Source organism: Macrotis lagotis, chromosome 1 (genome assembly GCF_037893015.1).
Source record: "Macrotis lagotis isolate mMagLag1 chromosome 1, bilby.v1.9.chrom.fasta, whole genome shotgun sequence".
NCBI lineage: Eukaryota > Metazoa > Chordata > Mammalia > Peramelemorphia > Peramelidae > Macrotis > Macrotis lagotis.
Genome location: NC_133658.1, coordinates 853,513,719 through 853,541,424, shown reverse-complemented (window position 1 = coordinate 853,541,424; position 27,706 = coordinate 853,513,719). Strand labels below are relative to the sequence as shown.

General features: G+C 38.9%; 1 protein-coding gene across 3 annotated transcripts in view; it reads right to left on the bottom strand.

The window, feature by feature from the left end:
• Nucleotides 1-7,958: 7,958 nt before the first annotated feature.
• ZMPSTE24 (zinc metallopeptidase STE24) overlaps nucleotides 7,959-27,706 on the bottom strand; it is a 50,472-nt gene continuing 30,724 nt past the window's right edge. For all 3 annotated transcript variants that reach the window (XM_074217639.1, XM_074217641.1, XM_074217640.1), the window contains exons 8-10: nucleotides 24,314-24,418; nucleotides 12,731-12,874; nucleotides 7,959-9,447 (exon numbers count right to left, since the gene is read on the bottom strand). In XM_074217639.1, coding sequence (XP_074073740.1) covers nucleotides 9,223-9,447; nucleotides 12,731-12,874; nucleotides 24,314-24,418 — 474 coding nt within the window. In that variant the 3' untranslated portion in view covers nucleotides 7,959-9,222. The remainder of the gene's footprint in view (nucleotides 9,448-12,730; nucleotides 12,875-24,313; nucleotides 24,419-27,706) is intronic.

Genomic DNA, 27,706 nt, shown 5'->3' with positions numbered 1-27,706 from the left:
ATCTATATTCAAAATAAGTCACTACTAAAACATATTATTTTGTTTCTATTTTACAAGTGAGAAAAGTGAGACTTGGAGAGAGTAACTTAGCAGGTAAAAGGGAGAAAGACATTCAAGAAAAGGCATAGGTAAAGCACTGGCCCTGGAGTCAGGAGGAGCTGAGTTCAAATCTAACTTCAGACAAAACTACCTAGCTGTGTGACCTTGGGCAAGTCACTTAACCCCATTGCCTTATAAAAACAAAAACAAAAAAAGGAAAAGGAATTAGAATTAAAGAAAACAGGAAAAGGAAAGAAAGACATTGGGGGATAGGGACATAAAGAAAAGTTAGATTTCATTAGAGAGTAGAAATCAGAAAACCGAAAGAATGGGGTACAGGGCTAGAAGGTTACAAGGATACTTTCCAAAGTTTAAATTCAATGGTTCTGTATTTTGAAAGCCAAGTAAGGAAAGAGAATCTGGTAGATGGGGTGGTCAATAGTATCAAATGTGGTAGAGTGGTTGACAAGGTAAGACTGAAAAAAGATCACTGGACATGGTGGACATAAAGGTGGAGGAAGAAAGTAGCTGGTGAGGTTGAAGAGCTGTCAGAAGACGACTTTTTCATGAGGTTATCAGTGAATGGCATGTATAACCTATATCAAATTGCTTTCTTTTTCAATGAGATGGGGAGGGGAGGGAGACAGAGGGAATCTGGAATAAAAAAATCTTTAAACAAATATTTTCTTTTAAATACTATTTTATTTTTTCCAATTACATGTAGAGATAGTTTTTAAGATTCACTTTTTCATATAAAATTTCGAGTTCCAAATTTTCTCCCTCCCTCAACTCCCCTAAAACAGCAAGCAATCTGAAGTAGATTATATATATGCAAACATATATTTCCATATTAATCATATTGTGAAAGAACAGAAGAAAAGGAAATAAACACTAAAAAAATGAAAATAGTCTGCTTCAATTTATATTCAGATTCTATTATTCTTTCTCTGGAGGTGGATAGCATTTTCCATCAAGAATCTTTTGGATTGGCAGCTAGGTGGAGCAGTGGATAAAGCACCTGCCCTGGAGTCAGGACTACCTGGGTTCAAATCTGGTCTCAGACACTTAATAATTACCTAGCTGTGTGGCCTTGGGCAAGCCACTTAACCCCATTTGCCTTGCAAAATCCAAAAAAAAAAAAAAAAGAATCTTTTGGATTTGTCTTGCTTCATTGTATTACTAAGAAGAGCTAAGTTTACCAGCTGATCATCACACAATGTTGCTTTTCCTATGTACAGTGTCCTCTTGGTTCTATGAATTCACTTTTTATCAGTGCATGTACTTCTTTCCCAAGTTAAAAAAAATAACTCAATGTTAAAAATTGTTTTCACGTGTAATTGAGGAAAAAATAGCAAATAAAAGCAATTCTGAGGAAAGGCATTTTTAGAATTGAGAATATTTTTACATATATAGGAAGGAACCATTGATGGAAGATTGAAGATATAAAACACCTCACTTCATTCAGAGAACCTGTCTTTTCAGTTAAGTGAGAGGATAAACATCTTCTGGAAATATGGTGACCAGAGACCTGGTGGCTGGGGCAAGAGACTATTTAGGACTCCCCGCCCCGGTCAAATATAAAGTTTTCTCTCTTTGGCACTCCAAGTCCTGTCCAATCTTCTATATTGGATGTCCCCTTAAGTACTCTGAATTCCTTACTCTCCCTCGAATAAGACACGCCATCTCCTATAAGCACTGTAACTGGGTGTCATCCATATACGTCTTCTAGCTTCCCTAGCTAACCTTCAGATTCCAGCTAAAATCTCTCCCTCTACAGGAAGCTTTCCTCAGTCCCTCTTCATCCCTGCACCATTCTTTTGATTATCTATTTACTGTCTACCATTCGTACATAGCTGTTTACATGTTACTTCCTGGAGGAGGATGAACTCCTGGAGAGAGACTGCCTTTGTAGCCCCAGTATTTAGGACAGGGGTCAGCACCCAGTAAGTGTGTAAGGCTTGCTAACAGACCCTGTACTGTCAGACCACATCTGTGTTCATTTACGAGCACCTCACTTTAAGTAGAACATTGACAAAGTTCAGAACTGGAATGGTGGAAGGGTCTTGAATTTGCATCATTGGTGGACTGGTTGAAGGACTTTAGCCTAGAGAAGAAAACACTCAGAGGGGACAAGATAACTGTCCTAAGTTCATGAAAGGTAGTCATACAGAAGAGGAATTCCACTCATTCTGTTTGGTCCCAGAAGACTGAATCAGGAGCAATGGAATGCTGCTCATCACTGCAAAGAGATCTATTTAGGCTTTATGTACTTCTTTTTGTTGTTGTTGTTTTTGTTTTTGCAAGGCAAACGGGGTTAAGTGGCTTGCCCAAGGCCACACAGCTAGGTCATTATTAAGTGCCTGAGACCGGATTTGAACCCAGGTACTCCTGACTTCAGGGCTGGTGCTTTATCCACTACGCCACCTAGCCGCCCCAGCTTTATGTACTTCTACCAAAAAACCTTTCTAACCATCAGAGCAGGTCAAAACCAGGAGTGGTCTCTTTGTGTAGCATTCATAGAAGTCTTCATGCAAAGGATGGCTACTCAGCATTGTGACTGTCACAATTCTTTTCAAGGGGCAGGTTGAACTAGATGACTCCAACTCTTTCAACTCTGAAATTCTGTGATTCCGTAGTCTTTTTTTTTTCAGTTTTTGCAAGGCAAATGGGGTTAAGTGGCTTGCCCAAGGTCACACAGCTAGGTAATTATTAAGTGTCTGAGGTCACATTTGAACTCAGGTACTCCTGACTCCAGGGCCAGTGCTCTATCCACTGCAGCACCTAGCCGCCCCTGTAATTAGTCTTAGCATAAGAGTTAAAGTGGAGAAGGGTGAATGAAAAAGAAGGTAGAATTGTGATTTCAGGGACAAAGTCAAAGAGGTGATACTATCTACATGTGTGCAGAGGTAGAGAAAGAGAAAGTAAAAAAACTGTGAGGTCACAATGCTAGGATGGAGAGAAGAGCAGCGATCTATGAACTGTTCTTCAGGAGTCTTGTTAGTCTAGTCTGGGCAATTCTCTAATTACCTGTCAAGTGAGTTCTCTTATCAAGGTATTTCCTCCCTTAGAAGTGGATTTTTAAAAGATTACAATCATATTATGTTAGGAACCAGTTTTGCCACTCACCTGTTGTGATCTTGGGGAAATCATGACTTTTCTCCCCAAGTTGCAGTTTTCCGACTACGAAATAAGGAATTTGGACTAGATTCTCTTTCAGCTTTGATATTCGAGAATTAACTTTAGGTAGATAAACTGGCATTTTGGAAATAACAGGGGATTTGGGACCACAGATGAGTTTAAATCTCAGCCTACTCAAAATCTGGCTCCAATCTATCTTCACAACTTTATTATACAAAAGTCTACTTCCTATACTCTTTAGTTCAACCTTCTTGCTCTTTCTCACTAAACTGGCTTTCTCAGCATTCTTCACATACAATATTGTATCTTCCATGCCCAAGTCTTTGCACTAGCTATTCCTTAGGCCTATAGTGCATTCTTCTATCCTCCACAACCTAGAATCCTATTTCATTCAAAGCTCAGCTCAGACAACACTTTCCACCGAGACCTTTTCTGATCCCATAAACTGCTTATTTTCTTCCAGACAAAAATTATCTTGTATTTGATGCATCTGCATTTGCTTCCAGGTTTATAAACATGGGCTTGTCTCCCATGGTAAAATATAAATCCTTTGAGAGCAAGGAGCATTCAATTTTTGTGTTTATGTCTCTGCCAAACATGATGCTTGGCACATTGGAGGCACTTAATGCTTGTGAACTGAAAGCAGCACAAGGTGGTCAGTGAACCAGGTAAGAATAGCCTAGGTATAACTGCCTAGCTTGGTGTGGGCAACTCTGGACCCAAAGCTCTTAATCATGAGCCAAATAAAATAAATAGTTGAGATTAACCTTGCCCTGGATGAAGCTATGGACAAAGAAGCTGGGGAGATGAGCAAAGTTAATGACATAAAGACATAAGGGCTAATACTCAGTTGAAGTGATATACACATTTAATGTGAGTTTTCTCAACCTCTTTCCTCCATACTTAAACCTTATCATTTCTCTCCTCCCATTACAAGATAGTTCGACTACATACTAAAGCTAATCTCATTTCCCTACCACCTTCTTCCACATCCCTGCTCCAACAGTCATTACTGTCTCATCAGCCTTCGAGTTTTCCCTAAATACTGACTTCATCCTGAGTTGCACCTTCCCTAAATCCTAACCTTTCAAGCTAACATTCCAACCATTAAATGTAGCCCACAAATAATGCCTTTATTTCCTCACTACTTACCCTCAATATCTAGTTTTTCTGCCCACATTAAATCAGTAAAATTACTAAGATCACTGACAATCACCTGAATGCCAGATCTAAGGTCTTAAAAAAAAATCAATTTGATTTTTCCTGTTTTATTTCTTTTTTGAGACAATCAGGGTTAAGAGCCTAGCAACTAGTAAGTACTGGAGACCAAATCTGAACACAGGTCCTCCTAACTCAAGGGCCAAGTGCTCTATTATGCTTAGTTGCTCCTTTCAGTTTTTTATATTGGTAATTACACTTTCCTACTAGATATCAAGCATGAGAAATGGCACAATCTTGCTCTTCTACCTCTAATCACTCCTGTCTTCCTGGCTGGCTCTTCTTCACAGCTCCCCAAATCCTCTGGACCTATTAAACATGTTCCTCCTTCTGGAATACCTTTCCTCCCTCATCTTTGGATCCTAACTCAACAATTAGCTCCTCTAGCAAGTCTTGCTGGATTCCCACTCCCTTGATAACTGCTCTTCAGGAATCACAGAGCTTGGGTAACTCTCCCTGAACATTCAATACTGTTTATTATAGCTGTTTGCAATGCGGCTCCCTACTAGACTATTAGCTCCTTGAGGATGTTATTTAAATTCTGTATTTCCTCACGAAGTGAGATCTGCAAAAAGTATTTTTTGAATTGAATGAGTAGCTTTACTACTTTCTATTCAGTTTTTTTTTTTTTTTAGCTTTTTGCAAGGCAATGGGGTTAAGTGGCTTGCCCAAGGCCACACAGGTAGGTAATTATTAAGTGTCTGAGGCCAGATTTGAACTCGGGTACTCCTGACTCCAGTGCTGGTGCTCTATCCATTGCACCACCTAGCCACCCCCTACTTTCTATTCAATTTAACACTTTCTGAAGTGATTACAATATAGGGTCCCAAGTTAGGCAGTTGGCATACAAAGGTGGAAAAATGGGTCTTTACCATCAAGGATTTTACAATTAAATGGAGAGATAGTGAAGTTTCTTTCTAATGAAAGGTAATTTAAAGAGAAGCTCCCTGAAGTCTTAAAAAGTATTTTATGTACATCCATGCTGCATAGCATAGACTCAGGTGGTAGGTGATGGAGAACTCTTAAGGGCAAGGCACAGAGCTAACCAAAGGGAATTATGGTTATGCTGAAGTAGTTGACTATAAAGATCAAGTAAGTGGCAATGTACTTAATGAATTGAAAGAGGATGGACTGGTCAGAGGGGCCAGAGGCAGGTGCAAAGCCGATTGAGCAGATGTGAAGGAAGCTATGGGGGTACTGTTGCAGTTGAAGGTAGGAGCATTCAGTTCTAAATTTCTGGAGGTGGTGTACCATGTATCTTCACATCAGTGTGGTCACAAGGTCCTGGAAAAGGTGGATCTAAATAATTCTCTTTGTAGAATACCTACGATGGAACTTAAATCACTTCTGAGCAGTTGGATGCAATGCAACAGGCCCTAGACCCTGCCATCTCTTCAATCAGGGAAGCATTACTCCTTTTCCGTGACAAACTCCTAGAATTGCTTCCTCTCCATCCACACACTCCTTGAACCCTTTAAAACCTGGCTCATGACCCTATTACTCAAATGAAAATGCTTTCTCAAACATAGCTAGTGATGTCTGCCAAACTGAAGATTTTTGTTGGTCTTACAATCTTCATTTCTGGTTAGTTTGGGGGGATTGCTCTTTTCTGGTTCTCCCCCATCTACCTGGCTACTCTCCTTCATTTCCTCTCCATAATCATCATCCATATTTGAATCCCTAAGGACTAGCATTCTCTATAGCTCTGTCCTGGACTTTTTTTGCTTGTTTCTATTTTTATGCTATTAATCCTTTTGGAAGTCTAGTGAAACCTATGAATCCCTCCCCAAAATATGTTATGTGTATTCCTAATGAAAGGAAATGTAAAATTTCAGTTTGAGTTCAGTGAAAACAAAATTGTATTTTTGTCCTCCTTCACCCAACTTCTAGGACAGCCTGAAATCTAACCTTAGAAACAAAAGATTCCAGGTTAATAATCCCTGCTCAACATCTAACCTTTGGTAGTCTCATTGCTCCTGCGTTTAAAAAGCCCCCCAAACACCTATTCAACCCCAATTCAATCCTGTGAACTCAACTTCCTCATCTCCAAATGCTGGTCATTTCCACTGATGTCCCCGTAAGTATCCCAAGCTCAGCATGTCTGAAACAGAACTCATGCCTCCAGAACTCTCACCCAAGTTCATAACCTCAGTCCTCTTTGACTCCTTCCTTCTCCCCATTTACCTGTGAAATCCTGTCAATTCCATCTCTAAAACATCTCTTACCCTTCTACCTTTCTACTAAACAGACTATAGTAGTTGCAGCGATCATTATCCATATTCCATCCTCCATTATCTAATGGGAAATGGGAATAACTCAAAACCCTTTAGTCTTGTCTTCAATAGTATATAAGAATTCCTTAGATATTTAAGGCCCACCAATATGACTCCAACCTAGCTTCTCTCCAAGGTTGAATACATAAATTGCCTTCATAGTCTACGTTATGGCCCAGTCCAATGACTTAAGCTGTTCTCTGAACTTAACATGTCATCTTCTACTACTAGGCAGGCTTTCCACCATTGTATTCATCTTCATTTCTTGCTTTTAGAAAGCTTTTATTTCTCCAAGATTTAGCTCTCACAGAATACATTTTTCATGAAGCCTCCTCTCATTTCTCCCTTCCCCATCCTAGGTGCATGTGTTCTCTTTCTTCTCAAGTCTTCGTAGACTACTTTGGATTTCTCTTCTGCTTTTACTGCACATTAACTTGTAATATATTTGTCTCTATGTAATTTATATCTGTCCAGTAGAAAATAAGCTTCTTAAAAATCTTTTGTTCCTAGCAGTTACCATAATGCTTTAGTAAATGTTTAAACAGTAAGCACTTAAAAATTAATTAAATTATCTTAATTCCCTACTCTGCAACCCTAAACTGCTTAGACTTCTCCTACCTGATAGACTCCCTTTCACCAGTCTTGACCAATTCAATTCTCACTGTATGACAGCAGTGGAAATAATGTGATCAAAACATCTAAGCAAAGTTTAATTTGACTTCTAGAAGGGCACAAAGAAGTAGTTCTGAGTGGAGACACAAATTAATAGGTTTGATGTTGAAAGCAGTCAGGCTCACAATCACTTAAGTTGCATCAAAGCTGATATAGTACAGTCAGAACAGAATAAAAAGAAGTTAGAGAACAAGACTGTGCCAGGGAACAGGAGACAAGAGACAGCCTCAAGGGTGTAAATCCTAGAGGGTTTCTGCCCATCCTCCAACAGCAGTCACTTCTTCACATGCCACCAGTCAGCTCCTCTGGTGTAGGGAGAATGAGTCTGGGAAGTAGATAAAACATAGAGCCTTTGCCTTTCCATCAAATTAAAGATAGAGTATACAGATTTCTTTCCATTGGCAATTTTTAATGTTTGAATTGTACTGGATTCAAATATGAGTTTAAAGGCACGGAAAGGAAGGCCATCTCAATGAGAAGGAAGAGGTAAGGGAGAAGGAAGGCTGGAGGAATAAAACTGTAGAACCTGCCCACTCATATTCTGCCTAAGGAAATAAATAATGCATTACAACAGAGATACTGACTTTGATCATGTTTTCATGTGAAGAAGTCACCCCAAACCACAGCTGTGCAAAGTTTTACTGACAGAAATCTGAAGGTTGGTTTCATTTCCATTTGGAGCAGATATCCAGAAAGCAGATATACCAAGGAGATGACTCCAGACACAAAATCTTAGGGCTTCCTCAAGCATTGTACATAATTATTAGGCAGTCACATACATATTTCTTTCAAAATGTCAAAAGAAATCTCTAGTGAAGGGTTGCTTTGAAATGAAAATAACTTGACCATTGACAACTATTACAAAGCAGATGCTAGGCTTGATTCACAGCATTAGTTGGGAATCTAAATAAAGGAGGTTTTCTCAAAACAGGCAATACTTTTATAGTTTTATTCTGATTTCAAATGGTTTCACCTAAGTGGAAAAAGAAACTTGTCATCATGGGGAGGGGTGGAGATCTAAAAATTCAAATCTGTCCTCCCCTCTTCAAATTTTGTTCTTTGTATTGACATGGAAGCCTGCATAATATGGCTGCTTCTGCCCCAAAATTATTGAAAGCCTGGCTGAAGTCACAGATAGAAAGGGATTAAATATTCAAAAAAGCTAAAGGAAATTTTGAAAATTACTTTTGATTTCCCTAATGTAATTACACAGGAAGTACATGGCTTTGCCGAAATGGCACCAAGTCTTTTATACTGTGGAATAATTCCCGAAGAAACAACAAAAAACAAAAAATGTCTTACAATTGCCCACCTAAGCATGGATACAGGGGCAGAAGTCAAAAGCATATTTAAAATCATATTTCATCAGAATGTCAGTTGTAATGAGTACATTCCTCATGATTTAAAACACTGATTGGTTGGTCAGACTGAACACGAACAATTTTAACTATTTAAAGATTCAAATTTGGTATGAGTACAATGATTTGGGGACAATGGTCTCAGCCTTGTAGAAAGGTTTCAGAGGAAGAGATACCTACTCCAAAAGATGTGCCCAAAGTACCCATTGGGCAGATTCCATTACATATATGAAAATGAATACTTTTATCTTGTTCAAATAAGATGGGGGTAAATTATTTCATCAGAAGTAAAGTAAAAATAGTTTTATATACAATGTGTTAAGTCTCATCCAGTGTTTTCCTTTTTTAAAAAATTGATTATTCTAATCAATTTTAAAATGGAATATTAAATGCATTTATGTTGGGACACCCACCTGCACTTAATTTTTTTCTTAAAAAAAGAAGGTAAAAACATTAAGAGCTAGAACATGCTGCCAGGATAGTAACTTTCAGAAACTTGTCTTCAAGCACAGACCCTGGGCATCTCAGTCTTGTTTGGAGTCCTGCAAAGCTTGAAGTCTCTCTAGGAGTGGAGGATGGGAATAATGCCACATGGAAAATAACCAGTCAGATACAGGAAATCCCAAGTTGTCTTTGTTTAGTTTGATCAGGGCTGAGTATAAGTCTTTAGCCTTCCCAAGTTTCTTGGCAAATGCATCTGCTTGAAATTCAAATCTTCGGCTCAGTACTGTGAGACAAAAAGAAAGTACCTAAGAGAAAGGAAAGAAATTGTTACTGAAAGGCAGTATTTATGTTCTCATCCAAGATTTGATGAAGCTGAGACTATGAAGGAAGTGATAAAATGAGGCTAGGGCATGAGGCAAATAACCCTGAATAAATATCAGTGAAGTTAAGGATATGGAATTTTACTGGGCATCTTTATAAACTAATGAGTTGGTCCTAGACATTCCCATACATTTAAGAACATCTTTAACCCTATCATTTTCCAGAGAAAATCCTATAAAATATCCAGAAGTAGTAAGCAGCAAGGTTGGGATCCAAATTAAGTTGGACTTGAAATCCAGGGCTGTTTCCGTTATATTTTACTTTTCAATCAAGGATAAGCATTTTTTCATAGAGTAAGTCATTCCAGCTCTAAACAATGATTATACTGATTGATGTCAAATATCGGGATCAAAACACTGCTCGTTAGGATGCATAAGCTCTGGAATATGTGTGAAAAAAAAGACAAAGTTTTATCATTCCCTTTATTTACCACTATTTGACACTTCTGGCTTATATTTCAAAAGAGCTGAGGTAGACAATTATCCTAAAATCTCTAGGAAAAATCAAAAAACTGATTCAGTCTTTCAGCAAGTCTTCCTTCTGGACTACAATATTCAAAGGGTCCCACTGTTTTTTTAATTGGCTTCCTGTCTTTTATGAATGATACTTGGGTAACTATAATGATTGGTTTATAAAATTCTGAGCAAGGTAGGTAGCCTTGAAACAAAGCTGAGAACCAGAAAATAAGTAAAATAATCTCTCTGATCATTCAAATTATGTCACAAATAGTGCCATCTCTAATTCAAGCAATCCATTCATGAAAATGCCCCTTCCCTCAGAGTCTACTTATGTTTTCAGTATAATTCTATCAAGTTCATTTATGAGGTTTTTCACAGACTAGAAATAGAAAATTCAAAAGGTCAAGAATGCTCAAAAGGCAGGTCTTATTCACTGTTTTTCACTGCTACTGAAGAGGAAGTACTGGCAGCCCAATGGAAAGGGTGGAGACAAAAAAAACAGCAGATAAAAACTCAATACAGCAGTTTAAGGTCATCATGTGCTAGGGCAAATATAACTACACAAAATCTAGTGACATCTGAGGGCAACACATTCAGGATATATTAATATCCTGGTCACATAATTAGTGTATTGTTTTAAGAAGGTAAAAAAAGTAATACATTTTAGAGATTCTCATCAAAAGCAGAGTCAAATTTGGTATAGTCAGCATTGGACTTTGAGAGTTGGGGTTGAGATCCCATTTCATTCAGTTACTAATTGTATAACCCTAGGCAAGTCATCCAACCACTTTGTGCCTCAATTTCTAAACCTATAAAATGGGGTGTGAGGATTAAGAAGAAAAGATTGGCCTTCACGGTCTTTAATATGTCTTCCAGGTCTAAGCCTATAAATCTATTAAAGGGTAAGTTTCAGTCAACTGGATAATGATTCTACCCAGACCAGTTCATTCTCTAATGAGGACAAAATCCTTCCTTTTATTTTCCTGGTATTCACACCTAACTAAAATACCTCTTTTAAGATTATTTGACTACCTAGCTGTCATTTGGGTTACCCAAGAATCCTATATTCACGTCTTGTTTCTACCAATCTATGTAGACTACTGAAATACCCCTCTTTTGTAACTTAGCCAACTTTGAAATTCTTTATCTCTTTGAACATTTTTAAATTATCCTTATCATTGGGCTGTCAAACTTAATGATTTCATTCATTATTAAATAAGGGGTTCCATAATACTGTTCAATCACACTATGAATGTAATCCTGGGCTCTTGCATGCTATGCCAGCAGAATCTAAGTTTTGGCTGGTTCCCTCAGGATGGAGAGGCTATAAATAGAAATTGTGTGTATGCCTTCTGAGGAGCAGCCTAGTTCAATATAAAGAGCTCATCACTAAAAGGCTGTCCATAATATATTTTTTACTTTTGTGACAGACTTCTATGAAAAGCATATACTACAACACTGGGGTCTGTGTTGTTAGAAGTGTTCAGGCTTGAGAAAATCTGGTGAAAGATACCCCATCTTTCCTGTCTACCCCCAAATTCTAGATGCTTTTTGAATTGAACCTCAAATTTAGTATTACCCCCCCAACCCCTGTCCTTCCTGTAGTTTATACCCTACCAATGTTATTTCTCTTAGTGACTTTCCACTAAATTCCTGGGAAGTCAGTTACATTAGGATTTGTATTCATTGAATGTCCCCCAATTCATTCAGACAAGACTTGCAAGTTAGGTTCTAACAAGGACCTGTCTAAACTGATTTCCCTTTTCTGCTGGTTATCCACTGCTTCCAAAGGCAGAGTATTTTAGCCCTGCCGTTTTCTTCAAGCAGAGAATACCCTCAGAGAACACTGGCAAAGATGCAGGGGATCTCTAAGGGCATCTTGCCCAACTCCCTGCTAAGGGAAAAAACCTTCCCCATGAGGGGAGCAACCAACCTCTACTAAAAAAAAAGCAATCACAACAACTTCAAGAGCATTTCCATGAGAACATCTGCCTTATATTGGTTTGAAATTTGCTTCTATTTAAAAGCTACTCATTAAAGGTCATTTGGTATAGTGAAAATAACAATGGGCTTGAAGCCAGGGGTCTTGGGTCTGAATGTTGGTCTTGCTCCTCACCATCTGGATGGCTGGTCACTGATCTCTCTGAAGGGGAATGGACTTGGGTTAGTTGGCTGGCTGCTGAGATCATGCACAATACTAGGTTGACCTTCTTCAGTCAATCTGCCTCTCCAGTTCCTAAGATTTGAGATCTTACTTGGGGATAGATTTCCTTCTATTCCCAGAAGATAAAAAGCTGTTTAGACCGCCCTCTCAGGGCCCACCTGCAAATTCCTCCTAGTCACTAAAAATTTCCTTGTCCCCTTTCCAAGAGTTTGGGAGTTATTATGAAGTTTCCTTCTTGACTACTACAGTTGAGTCCTTGACCATCCAATTATCTCTAGGTACGCTTTGTCTTTTCTCAAATTTAAATATCATTCTGTTGTCTTTTTAAGTTTGGTCACAGAATCCAGTTACTACTTGGTTTCAAATGGGAACCTGTTATCCTCACAGCCTAGCCACTCCACTTGTGATGAAAAGAGCCCTGGTGCACCTGACAAACTAAACTCATCCTTCCCCATCCTATCACTTAGTGTTGATTATAGATATATTGATCTTTCAAGCCTTCCTTGGAATGAGATAGTATTTCAAAGACTGCCCTAGAAGTCTAGGACTTAATTATATGAACACATTCAAAAGACCATACTTTACCTCATTGTAAGGTGAAAAAATAAACTGGAAGATGATCATTAGTCCAATCAGAGTAGGCCGAGTATCATAAAAACCAAAAGCAACAAAGAGTTCTTTTCGACCAATTAATATGGCAAATAAGAAAAAACAAAGAAAAGAATTCATCTAAAATGAAAAGAGACAGATATACCGAGTTATAGTTGGAATGATCTCAGCAAAAGGCAACATTCAACAGCCTGGATTTAATTTTTAAATTCTTCCACATATTCTGATTTTAAGAATGGCATTATATGTTATCACAAAAAAATCTACTTATCCATAAGAGAATAATAGTTCTTGAATATCAGACCATTATCAAAGATATATACAGTTTTTCCCCCAATTGACAGTTGTCCATCTTACTCATCCATACAAATTTTTTTTTTTATAAAAAATTAGCTCCTATTCAGCCTAAGACCATATTAACTATTTTTGGCTTCCAAGTTACATGTATCAATCAAATTTTAAATCTGACCCTTGTCCAAAAGTAACTTCATGGCCTCAATGGCAGGTGTCATCTTTCCCTGGTGCCTGTTGGTTCCCTCCGAAGATATATAGGCCCTGTTGCTGCTTCTTTCAAAATCCAACTCTCCTTTTTGGATAACTTTCTGTCTGATAGAGCCCTCAGCTCATTTGTAGAGAATTATCATCCCACTTGATGTATACTTAGTTCATCAACATTTACCAATTCTTTCATATTATGCTCTTCTATTACCTCCCATATTACCAAACCTAAAAAAAAAAATGGCCTTTTTGTCCAATAACAAATGACCTGCTTACATTCTCTCTAGGGTCCCTTCTGTGACTAAATGGATGAAGCTGCCTATGGGCACAGGTTTTATTTATTTATTTACTTATTTTTTGGTTTTTGCAAGACAATGGGGTTAAGTGGCTTGCCCAAGGCCACACGGCTAGATTATTAAGTGTTGGAGGCAGGATTTGAACTCAAGTACTCCTGACTCCAGGGCCAGTGCTCTATCCACTGTGCCACCTAGCCGCCCCAATGGCACAGGTTTTAATGGAATCCAAATATAAAGTAAACAGAAATTACTAAACAAATTGTGGTACAAATTAATATAATGCAATACTACAGCACTGTAATGAATAATGAACAGAAGAATTCAGGGAAATATTAGAAGAAAATTGATGCAAAATGAAGCAGAATCAGTAAAAACCAGAGAGGCAACTTGGCAGAGTGAAGAGAGAATTGGTTTTGGAGTTAGGAAGACTCAGGTTCAAATTTGTCTTTGACTTGGACAATCATGGACAGCTCTCCTTAAGACTCCAAGTTAGCAGAATAACTACCTACTTCTTTCTAAATATACAAAGACGTCTATATGATATCGTATTCAAAATGTATATATGTGTCCTGCGTCTATGATATATATTTTATATATATACATAAACATAGAGACAGAGGAGGGAAAATAAGAGAGCAGTGGAGATAGGAAGGAGGAAGAAGATGAGAGCAGAAAGGAGAAGAGGAGGAAACAGAAATGGAGAAAGAGAAGAAGGGAGAGAGAAAGGGAGAGAATTTGGGTATTTTGTTTGGCCCTGTGATTTTTACATGCATATAAAAGTCTATGTGTATGTATATGTGTAGTATACATACATATATATATAATTGAAAGGGCAGTAACAATCTGATAACATTTTATAGTAAAAATGATCAAAAATTATTCCAAAGGTAAGATGTGAATATACCCAGCTCTCCTTTTGCAGAAGGAGGGAACTTGATTGATGGTTTGGTTAGTTTTTACTGAGCTGCTTTTTCCCTTCCTTTTAATTCTTTGTCAAAAAAGATGGTTTTGTGGGAAAGGAAGGGAAGAAAGAGATACAAAAACAAGATAGCAAAAAAAAATTTTAAAAAATGATGTGGATTAAAATCTTCCTATGATCAAGGGCAAAACTGGCAAAAATGGTGTAGAAAAGAAATATTTGTTATGAAAAGGTAACCAGCAGAATGACACAATGAGTCAATGCTTAATACGTGCTGCTTTTTTCTTCAGATGTGGTAGCTAGTAAAATGAAGACAAGGATGAGAGTATGCTCAAGGTACGGAGACATACTTTGGTCCCAGGCCACCACAATAAAGCAATTATTGCAATAAAGTGACTCACAAGCATCTTTTTGGTTTCCCAGGTGGGTATAAAAGTTATTTGTTAACAAGACTGAAATCTTTCTATTAAGTGTACAATAGTATCTTGTCAAAAAAAAAAACCTACCCTAGACACTGTGCCTACCTTAATTTAAAAATATCTTATTGTGATTATGGGAGGAAGGGCCAAGATGGCGGCGTGAGGGCAGCACTTCCCAAGAAATCCAACCTCCCAAACCCCCAAAAAACAAAGGATGGCTCTAGCCAAAATTTAGAGGGGCAGAACCCACAGAAAGACTGAGTGATACATTTTCCCAGTCAAGATAACTTAGAAGTTCTGCAGGAGAGGTGTGTTTCACCAGGACCAGGGGTTGGAAAAAAGCCAAGGCCCAGCCCAGCCCAGCAATCACCAGCAACAGCTTGAAGGGGCAGTGAGAGAAGTCTGCTCCACCAGGGTGAGTGTGGAATGAGGAGCACAGCCAAAGAATCTGCAGAATTGGGAGAAAGCAGCCTGCACCCCCAGAGACTGTAAGGGAAGTCTGCAGAGATTTCTCTGCTCTCCCTGGGATAGGACTCTGCTATTTGCCTACACTCACATATTGCAGTTTGGGCTTCCACACTAAGATAGCTGGATCCCTCCTTATAGGCCCAGGGCAGAAGGAAGTTCTGGGCCATCTACATATCAAAGCACAGGCTAGAGAGCATAAGACCTGGGAGGAATGAAGGTCCCAGTGGGGTGTCCCCCCCACCCAAAAAAAATCCCTAAGTCTTGGAAGTGCTGTAAATTAGTCTTGGGCTGAGGAAATGAGTAAACAACAGAAAAAGAAGAATCTGACCATAGAAATTACTTTAGACCCATGGAAGATCAAAACACATACTCAGATGACAACTAAATCGAAGCTACCCTATCCAAAACCTCCAAAAGAAATAGAAAATGGGCTCAGACTATGGATGAGCTCAAAAAAGACTTTGAAAAGCAATTAAGGGAGGTGGAGGAAAAATTGGGAGGAGAAATGAAAGCGATGCTGAAAAATCATGAAAACCAAATCAAAAGCTTGGTGAAATACAAAAAAAAATACTGAAGAAAATAATATGTTAAAATCCAGTTTAGGCCTGATGACAAAAAAAGCAAAACATAAGGCAAATGAGAAGAATGTCTTAAAAAGTAGAATTGGCCAGCTGGAAAAGGAGATTAAAAAAGTTCTCTGAAGAAAATAACTCCTTCAAATGCAAAATGAAGCTAAAGGAAAATGATGACTTTGCAAGAAAGCAGGAAGAAATAAAACTGCCAAAAAAGCCAAAAATTAGAAGAAAATGTCAAATATCTCATTGGAAAAATAACTGACATAGAAAACAGATCCAGAAGAAATAATTTAAAAATTACTGGGCTATCTGAAAGCCACAAACAGGAGAAGAGCCTAGACTTCATTTTTCAAGAAATAATAGAGCAAAATTGCCCTGATAATCCTAGAAGTTGAGGGTAAAATAGAAATTGAGAGAATTCACTGGTCACCCCCTGAAAGGGATCCCAAAAGAAAAACTTCCAGGCATATTCCAAAACTCCCAAATCAAAGAGAAAAAAAGATGCCAGAAACAGACAATTCAACTACAGAGGCTCCATAGTCAGGATTATACAGGATCTGGCAGCATCTACATTTAGGGTTCGTAGGGATTGGAATATGATATTCTGGAAGGCTAAAGATCGTGGTTTACAACCGAGAATCTACTACCCAGCAAAATTGAACATCTTCTTTCAGGGGAAAAGATGGACTTTCAATGAAACAGGGGACTTTCAAACTTTCCTAACTAGACGACCAGAGCTGAACAAAAAGTTTGATCTCCAAGTACAGGACGTTGGTGAACCATAGAGGGACTAACTATGAGGAACTTGATGATGTTGAACTGCTTGTATTCCTGCATGGGAAGAAGATATTGATAATTCATATGAACTTTCTCATTTATAAGAGCTTTTAGAAGGAGCATATATAGATAGGACATAAGAAGGAGTGGAATATAATGTGATAAAAGGATGGAGTCAATTGGCAAAGGGGGAAAGTACTGGGAGGAAGGAAAAGGAGATGAGGAACCTGAGAGATTTCACATAAGAGTCAAGAAAAAGTTTTTTCAATGGAGTGGAGGGGGGGGGAGTCAAGGGGGAATGAGTGAGCCTTCATTCTCATCAGAAATGGCTCAGGCAGGAAATGACATACAGACTTAATAGAGTGAGGAAATCTGTCTTGTGCTGGAGAAAGATGGGAGGAAAGGGACAGGATGAGGGGGAATGGGGGGAGGGAAGGAGGAATGGGGGGAGGGAAGGAGGAATAGATGATGAAAGAGAGGGAAGATCGAGGGAGATGCAACACACTTTTGGACAGGGCCAGGATGAAAGGAGAAAGAGAATAGAATAAATGAGAGTGGGGAGAAAGAGTGGAGATACAGCTAGTAGTAGCAACTGAGGGAAAAATATAGAAGCAACTTCTCTGGTGGAATTATGATAAAGAAAACAACTCACCCCAGAGACAGAGCCACTGAAATCTGAACAAAGAATTACATTTTTTTTCTCTATTCTTGAGGTTTCCCATCTTCTTGGGCTATGTTTATTCTTATGTTTACTTTTATAGCATTCAATTTACATCCATGTATGGCATGGAAACAATGTAGAGATTGTCAGATAGTCTTCTGTGGGGGGGGGCAACTAACATTATGAGTTGACCAACATTGAGGGATGAAGCTCCTCTCAGCAGTTCAGAGAGCTAGGACAATCCTGAGATCTGTTAGTGACAATGCCATCTATATCCAGAGGAAAAAACAAAACAAAACCACAGAATCTGAATGTATGCTGTGTTCCCTTTTCTAAAACTTCTCATGTTTTTCCTTCCTAACCTATGGTTTTCTTTCTTTCCTCTTAGTCCTAATTCCTCAGACAGAAAATAACAAATATGTAAATGTATTGAACACAAATGTACAGTACAACTTTTATTAGACTGTTTACCGTCAGTAGGATGCAGGGAGGGAAGGGAGGAAGGTAGAATTGTAACTTATAAATTTCCAAATGAATAAATGATGAAAAACAACTATAGCATGTAATTGGAAAAATAAGAGAAAATATCAATTAAAAAATAAAAGGAAATTTTAAAAAAATCTCATTGCTAAATAATGCTGACAATCAAATAAGCTTTTAGTGAATAATAATCTTTACTGGTAGAGAGTCCTGTCTCAATGTTGATGACTGCTGCCTGATCAGAGTATTAGTGGCTGAAGGCTGGAATAGCTGTGGCAATTTCTTTAAAATAAGACAATAATGAAGTTTACTACAACAATTGGCTCTTCCTTTCACTTGAGTCATCAGTTACTAACTGATCTAATTTGAATATAGTTGTGTGAGAATGAGGCTCAAAGACAGGGAGTAAGATGGGGGACTGGGGGGGGTGTTTAAACAGTCAGACAATACACATCTGTTGATTTATATTGATAGGCAGAGTTCATGAAGTTCCAGAACAATTACAGCAGTAATATTAAAGATCACTGGGGGGCAGCTAGGTGGCAAAGTAGATAGAGCAACAGCCCTGGAGTCAGGAGTATATGAGTTCAAATCCAGACTCAGACACTTAATAATTACCTAGCTGTATGACCTTGGGCAAGGAACTTAAGCCCATTGCCTTTCAAAAAAAACCCTAAAAACAAAAAGATCACTGAACATAGATCATAACAAATAAAATAATCATGAAAAAGTTGGAAATATTTTAAGAATTACCAAATGTGAGAAGGAGACAACAATACAAGCACATGTTGAAAAAATGGCACCTGTGGATTTGTTTGACCTAGGACTGCCATAAACCTCCTATTTAATAAAACAAATATAAAAAAATAAAGTGAAAGGCAACAAAATAAGATTTGCTTGTATTGGTCTTCTGCTGGATGTCAAGATGATTTAGTAATACAAAAAAGTATGGTAAATTTATAGCACATGTGCTTCTTTTATCAAAGAATAGGAAAAAAGTATTAAAACAATGATGGATTTGTTAACTTGGATTCAAGTCCTGGTCTGTGACTTTAGCCAAGTGAAGTATCCTTGGCCAAGCTCTCTAAGCATCTATCTTCACAATTGATAAAATCAGAGATATGAATTAGACTGAGGGTTCTCAGACTTGTGTCATGGCCCCCATGAAACTTATGGAGCCTTTCTTAGAATAGTGTGGGTTTTTTTTTTTAATGTATAAAATGGTGCAATGGATAGAGGACTGGCCCTGGAGTAAAGAGTACATGAAACCAGCCTCAGACACTTAATTATTTAGCTGTGTGGCCTTGGGCAAGCTACTTAACCCCAGTGCCTTGCAACAACAACAACAACAACAAAAAAAAAAGTATAAAATGAAATACATAGGATTACAAAGAAATTCAAAAATATTGAAATACAATTCTAAAAATATTTTTTAAAATCCTAGATCCCAGATTAAACTAGGTAACCTAAAGTCTAAACTAGTTGATCTCTAAAATACATTCCAACACTAAAACTTGTGACCACAGCTTTGGGATGAAAACTCAAAACCCAGCAAGAATTCCCTCCCACTCCAGAGCTAGTGAGGTGTGGTAACACATGTGTGCAATTTCTTGCCACTTGGGAGGATGAGGCTGGAGTTCTGAACTACAGCAGGATAAAGTCAGTAGGTAACTGCATTAATTCTACTACCAATCTGTTCCCAGAAGCACAGTACTATCAAGTTATCCAAAGAGGGATCCATCAGTCAGTCAGAAGAAAAGAAAAAATAACAAACTTTAAAAATTTCCTGTTGATCATTATTAGTAGCTGCTGTACTACAGTCTGGGTGAGACAGGGAGAAGAAGTCGCCAAAAAAAGAATTTCCATTAAATTATCTCTGAGGTACCACTCATACCTCTCAGATTGGCAAATATGATCAGAAAGGGCAATGATCAATGCTGGAAGGGATATGGGGAATATGGGGCACATTGTTGGTGGAGCTGTGAATTCATCCAACCTTTCTGGAGAGCAATTTGGAATTATGTCCAAAGGGCAATAAAAATGTGCAGTACCACTAATGGGTCTATACCCTAAGGAGATCATGAAAAAGTATAAAAACATCACTTGTAACAAAAATATTCATAGCACGGTTTGTGGTAGCAAAGAATTGGAAATTGAGTGGATGTTCAAACAAATTGTGGTATGTTATGGAACACTACTGTTCTATTAGAAACCAGGAAGGATGGAAATTCAGAGAACCCTGGAAAGACCTGCATGTACCGATGCTGAATCAGATGAGCAAAACCAGAAGAACATTGTAAACCATAACAGTAACATGGACTTGCTCATTTCTATCAATGGATTAATCAGGGACAATTTTAGGGTATCTGCAATGGAGAAATACCATCTGTATCCAAAGTAAGAATTGTGGAGTTTAAACAAAGACCAAAGGCTATTAACTTCAATTTAAAAAGAAAATTCTTATGTATTACACAATTTTGCTATCTCATGTTTTATTTTTCCTTAAGGATATGATTTTTCTGGCAACACATTCAATTTTGATCAATGCATAGCATGGAAACAACGTAAAGACTATCAGACTGCCTTTTGTGGAGTGTAGGGGAAGGGAAGTGAGGTTGGGAGAAAAATAGGTAAAATTAAAAAAAATATTCCCACTTCATAAATTGGTTTTCTTCCTCAATGTTTTCTTTCCCCTTAATTGGCTGCATTTGTCAAGATATTTGGAAGTCAATGACTTCTAAATACTAGTAATCTGAAAAGGAATTTGGAAAGGTAGAACAGTGATTCCTGGTTGTCTTCCCCAGGAAAAGATTCTTTGTTTATGAAGAAAGCAAAAGTATCTATTTTACTTCTACTGGGTGGCAGAGGGGGGCAGAGCCAAGATGGCAACAAGAGTGGATCCTTTCTTAGGTGCTCTCTCATAAAACTCATAAGCTAAGGACTGTAACTAAATTTTCGGGAGACAGAACCCACAGAGGGACCCAGTGAGGCAGTTCTCCTACTCAAGGTAACCTAGAAAAGAGCAGAAAGGCTCTGCTCCCCAGGGTCAGGGTGGCCCCCCAGAGGGAAAGAACTTCAGCCTCCCGGAGGCAGCCCCAAGGCACTGATAGTCTCAGCTCACAGCAGCGGGGGAGTCTCCTGAGCTGCACCCTGGGGAGCACCAGGCACAAAGTGGGGGAACAGCGGGGGACCTGAGGAGCCCAGCCCTCGGGGCACACAGGGAGCAGCTTGGTCTTTCTGCAGCCCAGAGCCTGAAACAGAAGCAGGCGGAGCCCGTAAGCAGGAGCCCCCAGGGCATGAGCCCATTGAGCTGAGGGAGGGGAGTGAAGAGAGACTGCCCAGCTCTGTCCTCTGCCTCTGGAACAGGACTCTGGGGCTCTGACCACATTCAGAACCTGATCGCAGTCTAGGCCCCCCCCAGAGAACAACAGGGCCCCCCTACCTCAGCTCCGTGGCAGAGGGGGGCGCTTATGGTCATTCACAGACCAGGAGGGAGGACAGAGCCTCACACACTGAGACCCTTGTGGGAGTGTCCCAAAAGCTCAGGAAGCACCCCCAAACCAGGGCCAGGCTGGGAAAAGGAGCAAGCAGAGAAACAAGAGGAAGACCATTGAGAAATATTTTGCAAATGAGCCCAAGAAGGATCAAAATACTCAGTCTGAAGATGAGGAAGCACAAGCTCCTGCATCTAAAGACTCCAAGAAAAACAGAAATTGGGCTCAGGCTATGATAGAGTTCAAAAAAGACTTTGAAAATCAAATGAGGGAGTTGGAAGAAAAACTGGGAAAGGAGAGAGATGCAGGAAAAACATGAAAATGAAGTCAGCAGCTTAGTCAAGGAAATCCAAAAAAATGCTGAAGAAAATAAAAACCAGCTTAGGTCAAATGGACAAAACAGTTCAAAAAGTTATTGAGGAGAAGAATGCTTTAAAAAGCAAAATTGTCCAGATGGAAAAAGAGATAAGAAAACTCTCTGAGGAGAACAAATCCTTCAGACAAAGAATAGAATTCAGGGAGATTGATGAATTTACCAGAAATCAGGAATCAATTACTTCAAAACAAAAAAAATTAGAAGAAAATGTGAAATATCTCATTGAAAAAACAACTGATATGGAAAACAGACTTAGGAAAGATAATTTAAAAATTATTGCAATACCTGAAAGTCATGATCAGGAAAAGAGCCTTGACATCATTTTCAAAGAATTACTACAGGAAAATTGCCCTGATATTCTAGAAGCAGAGGGCAAAATAGAAATGGAGAGAATCCACTGATCCCCCAGAGAAAGAGATCCCAAAAAACCAACCCCTAGGAATATTATAGCAAAGTTCCAGAACTCCCAAGTCAAAGAGAAAATATTACAAGCAGACAGAAGGACACAGTTCAAATATCATGGAGCTGCAGTCAGGATCACACAGGACTTAGCAGCAACTACATTGGAAGCTTGTAGGGCTTGGAAGACAATATACTGGAAGGCAAAAGAGCTTAGAATGCAGCCAAGAATGAACTACCCAGCAAGGCTGAATGTCCTCTTCCAGGGAAAAAGATGGACTTTCAATGAACCAGGGGAATTTCAAATGTTCCTTTTGGAATGGTCAGAGCTGAACAGAAGGTTTGATCTTCAGATACAGGACTCAGGTGAAGCATGGAGATTGTAGGAGAGGGGGGAAATATGAGGGACTTAATGAGGATGAACTGCATGTATTCCTGCATAGAAAAATGACATTGATAATACTCATATGAACCTTCTCAGTTAATAGAGCAGGTAGAGAGAGCTTTTATAGTTGAAGCACAGGAGAAAGCTGAATTCGAAGATAAAATGCGGTGTAAAAATGGAGTCAATAGAAAAAAAGGGAAATGGAATGGGAGAAAGAAAAAGGAGAAGGGGAATAGTCCAAGATATTTCACATAAGATTTTTTTTATTACAATGAGCTATTGCAATGATATGGAAGGGGGGAGGCAAGGGGGAATGAGGGAATCTTTGCTCTCATCAGAGATGGCTAGGAGAGGAAACAGCAAATATACTCAATGGGGTATAGGCATCTGGAGTAAGAAGGAGGGGGGAGCAGGGGGAAGGGGTGGGGATGTGAATGAAGGAGGAGAGGATGGACCATGGCGGGAGAGTGGTCAGATATAACACATTTTCTTTCTTACTTCTTGCAAGGGGCTGGGATTGGAAGGCCTGCCCAGGACCATAGGGCCAGGTGGATGCTGGGCCTAAGGGGTGGTATGGGGGCTCAGGGCCTCTTGGCCCCAGGACCAGGGATCTGTATGCTGAGCCAGTCAACGACCCTACAGCAGAGTCAGAGTGAAAGGAGGGAGTTGCGATCAGCAATGGCAGCGGTGGAAAAATATGGAAGTAACTTTTGTGATGGACTTATCATAAAGAATGTGATCCACCCATGACAGAGTTGTTGGTGTTGGAACAAAGACTCAAGCACATTTTTTGTTATTATTATTTGGGGGAGGGTGCAGGGCAAGTGGGGCTGGGTGGCCCACCTGGGGCCACATAGCAGGGTGATCTTTGGGTGTCTGCGGCTGGATTTGGACCCAGGTGCTCCTGGCTCAAGGGCCAATGCTCTGTCTGCCACCCAACCACCCCTACTATTATTACTATTTCATTTTATTTTGGGTCTTTTTTTTCTTTTCTTTTTTTGGTTTTTGCAGGGCAGTGGGGATCGGGTGGCTTGCATGTCACATGGCTGGGTGATTGTTGAGTTTATGAGGCTGGATATGGGCTCGGGTGCTCGTGGCTCCAGGGCTGGTGCTTCGTCCATTGCGCCACCTGGCCATACCTACAATTGTCAACTATTATTTTTTTTATTTTATTTTTTTTTCTCTCCCCTTTACTTTTTTCGCCCAAGCAAGTCTATCTATATTCATGGGGGAGGAGGGGTATTTTGTTTACTTGTAAACAAGAATATTTTATTAATGTAAAAAAAACATTTGTACAAAATGAGAACAAAAAAAAATAAAAAAAAAACAACAGTTCATGCAAATTCTTCCAGGCTATCCTGAATTCCCATCCCTTCTGCTTTCTAATAGAACAATGGTGTTCCGTCACATACATACACCATATAGTTTATTTAACCATTCCTCAAATGATGGACATTCACTTAATTTCCAATTCTTTGCTACCACAAAAAGGGCTGCTATGAATATTTTTGTACAACTGATGTTTTTAACCTTTTTCATCATCACTTCAGGGTATAGACCCAGTAGTGGTATTGCTGGATCAAAGGATATGTGCATTTTTGTTGTCCTTTGGATGCAATTCCAAATTACTCTCCAGAAAGGTGGGATGAGTTCACACCTCCACTAACAATATATTAGTATCTCAGATTTCCCCCCATCCCTTCCAATATTGATCATTGTCCTTTCTGGTCATATTGGCAAGTCTGAGAGGTATGAGGTGGTACCTCAGAGATGAAAAGCATGTCTTTTCAACAAACCAGAATGCTTACTCACCTGACTGATAATGATATTTTTGACAGTATGGCCTAACTTCCAGTGTCCCAGTTCATGGCCAAGAACAGCAAGAACCTCTTCATTTTTACAGCCTTGTTTCTTATTCTGAGTAAAAAATAAGAAGATGAATCAGTTTATGAATCTATATTTAGGAATTATTCCTGGAATTAACAGCATGAATATAACCCCAAAAACCTCACCAAGTTCAGACCACGCTTAAAATAAGCTCTGGCTTTTTTCCCCTTTGTATTCCTAAGACACAATAGGGGATGGGGGTGTTATTTCTTTGTCTGAAGACTTTTTAAAATATATTTTTATTTTATATAATCATTACAATAATTTTGTTATAAGAGTAAACATAAGGGGCATAGAGGATAAAGCACCAGCCTTGGAGTCAGGAGTACCTGGGTTCAAATCCGGTCTCAGACACTTAATAATTACCTAGCTGTGTGGCCTTGGGCAAGCCACTTAACCCCATTTGCCTTGCAAAAAAAAAAAAAAGTAAATATAACCCCCACCCACCCAAGAAGATGAGAAACCTCAAGAATAGTGAGAAACAGAGAGAAAAAATGTACTTCAGTCTGTTTTCAGATTCCAATGGCTCTGTTTCTGGGGTGAGTTGCCTTCTTTATCATGAGTCCACCAGAGAAGTTGCTTCAATATTTTTCCCACAGTTGCTATTACTAGCCTTATTTCCCTCCACTCTATTCCTCCTCACTCTCATTTATTCTATTCCCTCTCTCCTTTCATCCTGGCCCTGAGCAAAGGTGTGTTGTAGCTGAGTACCCTCTCCCACAATCTTCCTTCTCTTCTATTACCTATTTCCCCCTTCCCTCCCCCCAGTCCTCCTTATCCCATCCCTTTCTTCTCATTTTTCTCTAGGGGAAGGTAAATTTCTATAGCCTATTCAGTATGTATGTTATTTCCTCTCTGAGCCATTTTTGATGAGAATGAAGGCTCACTGCCTTCCCCTGTTCCACTCCATTGAAAAAGCTTTTGCTTGACTCTTAAGTAAAATTTCTTAGTTTCTTCTTCATTTCCTTTCCCTTCCTCCCAGTACTTTCCCTTTATCACACAATAACTCCATCTTTTTACTATATTATACTATTATAATTCCATTCCTTCCTGTGCCCTGTCTATATATGCTTCTTCTAACAGCTCTTATGAATGAGAAAGTTCATATGAGTTATCAATATCTTCTTCCCATGCAGGAATATAAACAGTTCAATATCATTAAGTTCCTCATAGTTAGTCCTTCTCATCTGCCCCCTCTATGGTTCACCAGAGTCCTGTACTTGGAGATCAAACTTTCTGTTCACCTCTGGTTGTTTCAAAAGGAAAGTGATTCTCAGTTGTAAACCAAGATCTTTTGCCTTTGAAATATCATATTCCATTCCCTAGGAGTCCTTGATGTAGATGCTGCCAGATCCTGTGTGATTCTGACTGTGGAGCCTTGATAGTTGAATTGTTTGCTTCTGGCAGCTTTTAGAATTTTCTTTGATTTGGGACTTTTGGAATTAGGCTATAATATTCCTGGAAGTTTTTCTTTTGGGATCTCTTTCAGGAGGTGACCAATGAATTCTCTCAATTTCTATTTTACTCTCTGCTTCTAGGATCTCAGGGCAATTTTGCTGTATTATTTCTTAAAAAAATGAAGTCTAGGCTCTTTTCCTGGTCATGTTATTCAGGTACCCCAATAATTTTAAAATTATTTCTTCTGGATCTGTTTTTGAGGTCAGCTGTTTTTCCAATAAGATATTTCACATTTTCTTCTAATTTTTGGCTTTTTTGGAAGAATTTTATTTCCTCCTGATTTTTTTTTTAGGTGTGTACAAGGCAAATGGGGTTAAGTGGCTTGTCCAAGGCCACACAGCTAGGTAATTATTGTGTGTCTGAGGCCAGATATGAACTCAGGCACTCCTGACTCCAGAGCCAGAGCTCTATGCACTGCACCACCTAGCTGCCCTTTCTTCTGGATTTCTTGCAAAAGTCATCAACTTCCTTCAGTTGCAGTCTGCATTTGAAGGAGTTATTTTTTCAGAGTTTTTTTAATCTCCTTTTCCAGTTGGCCAGTTGCTTTTTAAGGCAATGTTCTCCCCATTTTCCTTTTGTTTTGCTTTTTTCCATTTGGCCTAAACTGATTTTTAACATATTATTTTCTTCAGTATTTTTTTGTATATCTTTCACCAAGCTTTTGATTTGGTTTTCATGATTTTTCAGCATTGCTCTCATTTCTCCTCCCAATTTTTCCTCTACCTCCCTTAATTGCTAGTGAGGACAGAAAATGCGATGCATAGAGGGAGATAATACAAAGTATGTTAGAAAGACAGGTTGATAATCAACCTTGAAGGACTTGTTCATTCCAACAGTGCAACAAACAGGGACAATTTTGGGCTATCTGTGATGGTGAATACTATGTGTATCCAGAGAAAGAATTGTAGAGTTTGAACAAAGACCAAAGACTATTACCTTCAATTTAGGGGGAAAAACATTTTATTATGTAATTTTGTTATCTCTTATACTTCATTTTTCTTCCTTAAGGATATGATTTCTTTCTCATCACATTCAATTTGGATCAATGTATATTATGGAAATGATGTAAAGACTAACAGAATGCCTTCTGTGGGGGCTGGTGGGAGGGAAGCAAGAATAGGGGAAAAATTGTAAAACTCAAAATAAATAAAATCTTTCTTAAAAAAAAAAAGAAAAAAAGAAAAGAAAGAAAAGAAAGAAAAGAAAGACAGGTTGGTAATGAAAGGGCAGGGGCCTGCATGACAGTCAGCCAAAGTAAGTCTAAGCTCTTCTTTGGAGACAACATGATTCTACCAAAGTTACCCTGAAGAATGCCAGTATAGACATCTAAAGTAAGAAGGAGAGAAGGGGGACAGGGAGAAGGGGGAGATATGAGGGACGGAGCAGAGGATGGACTGTGGGGGGAGAATGTTCACATATACCACTTTTTTTTTTAACTTCTTGCAAGGGGCTGGGATTGGATGGCCTGTCCAGGACCATAGGGCCAGGTGGATGCTGGACCTAAGGGGTGGTATGTGGGCTCGGGCAGGGTCAGGGATTTGTCTGATGCATCACTCAGCTACCCTACAGCACATTTAAGAAGAGGGAAAGAGTGAAAGGAGAGAAAAAATATAGTATATGGTAGTGGGGAAGTACGAATGGAGGGAGTTGAGATCAGCAATGGCAATGGTGGAAAAATAAGAAAATAGTTTTTGTGATGGGACTTATAAAGAATGTGATCTACCTGTGACAGAGCTGGAGGTACTGAACACAGACTGAAGCACATTTATTATTATTATTATTATTATTATTATCATTATTATCATTATTATTGGGGGGAAGGGTTTGCAGGGCAAATGGGACTGGGTGGCTTGCCTGGGG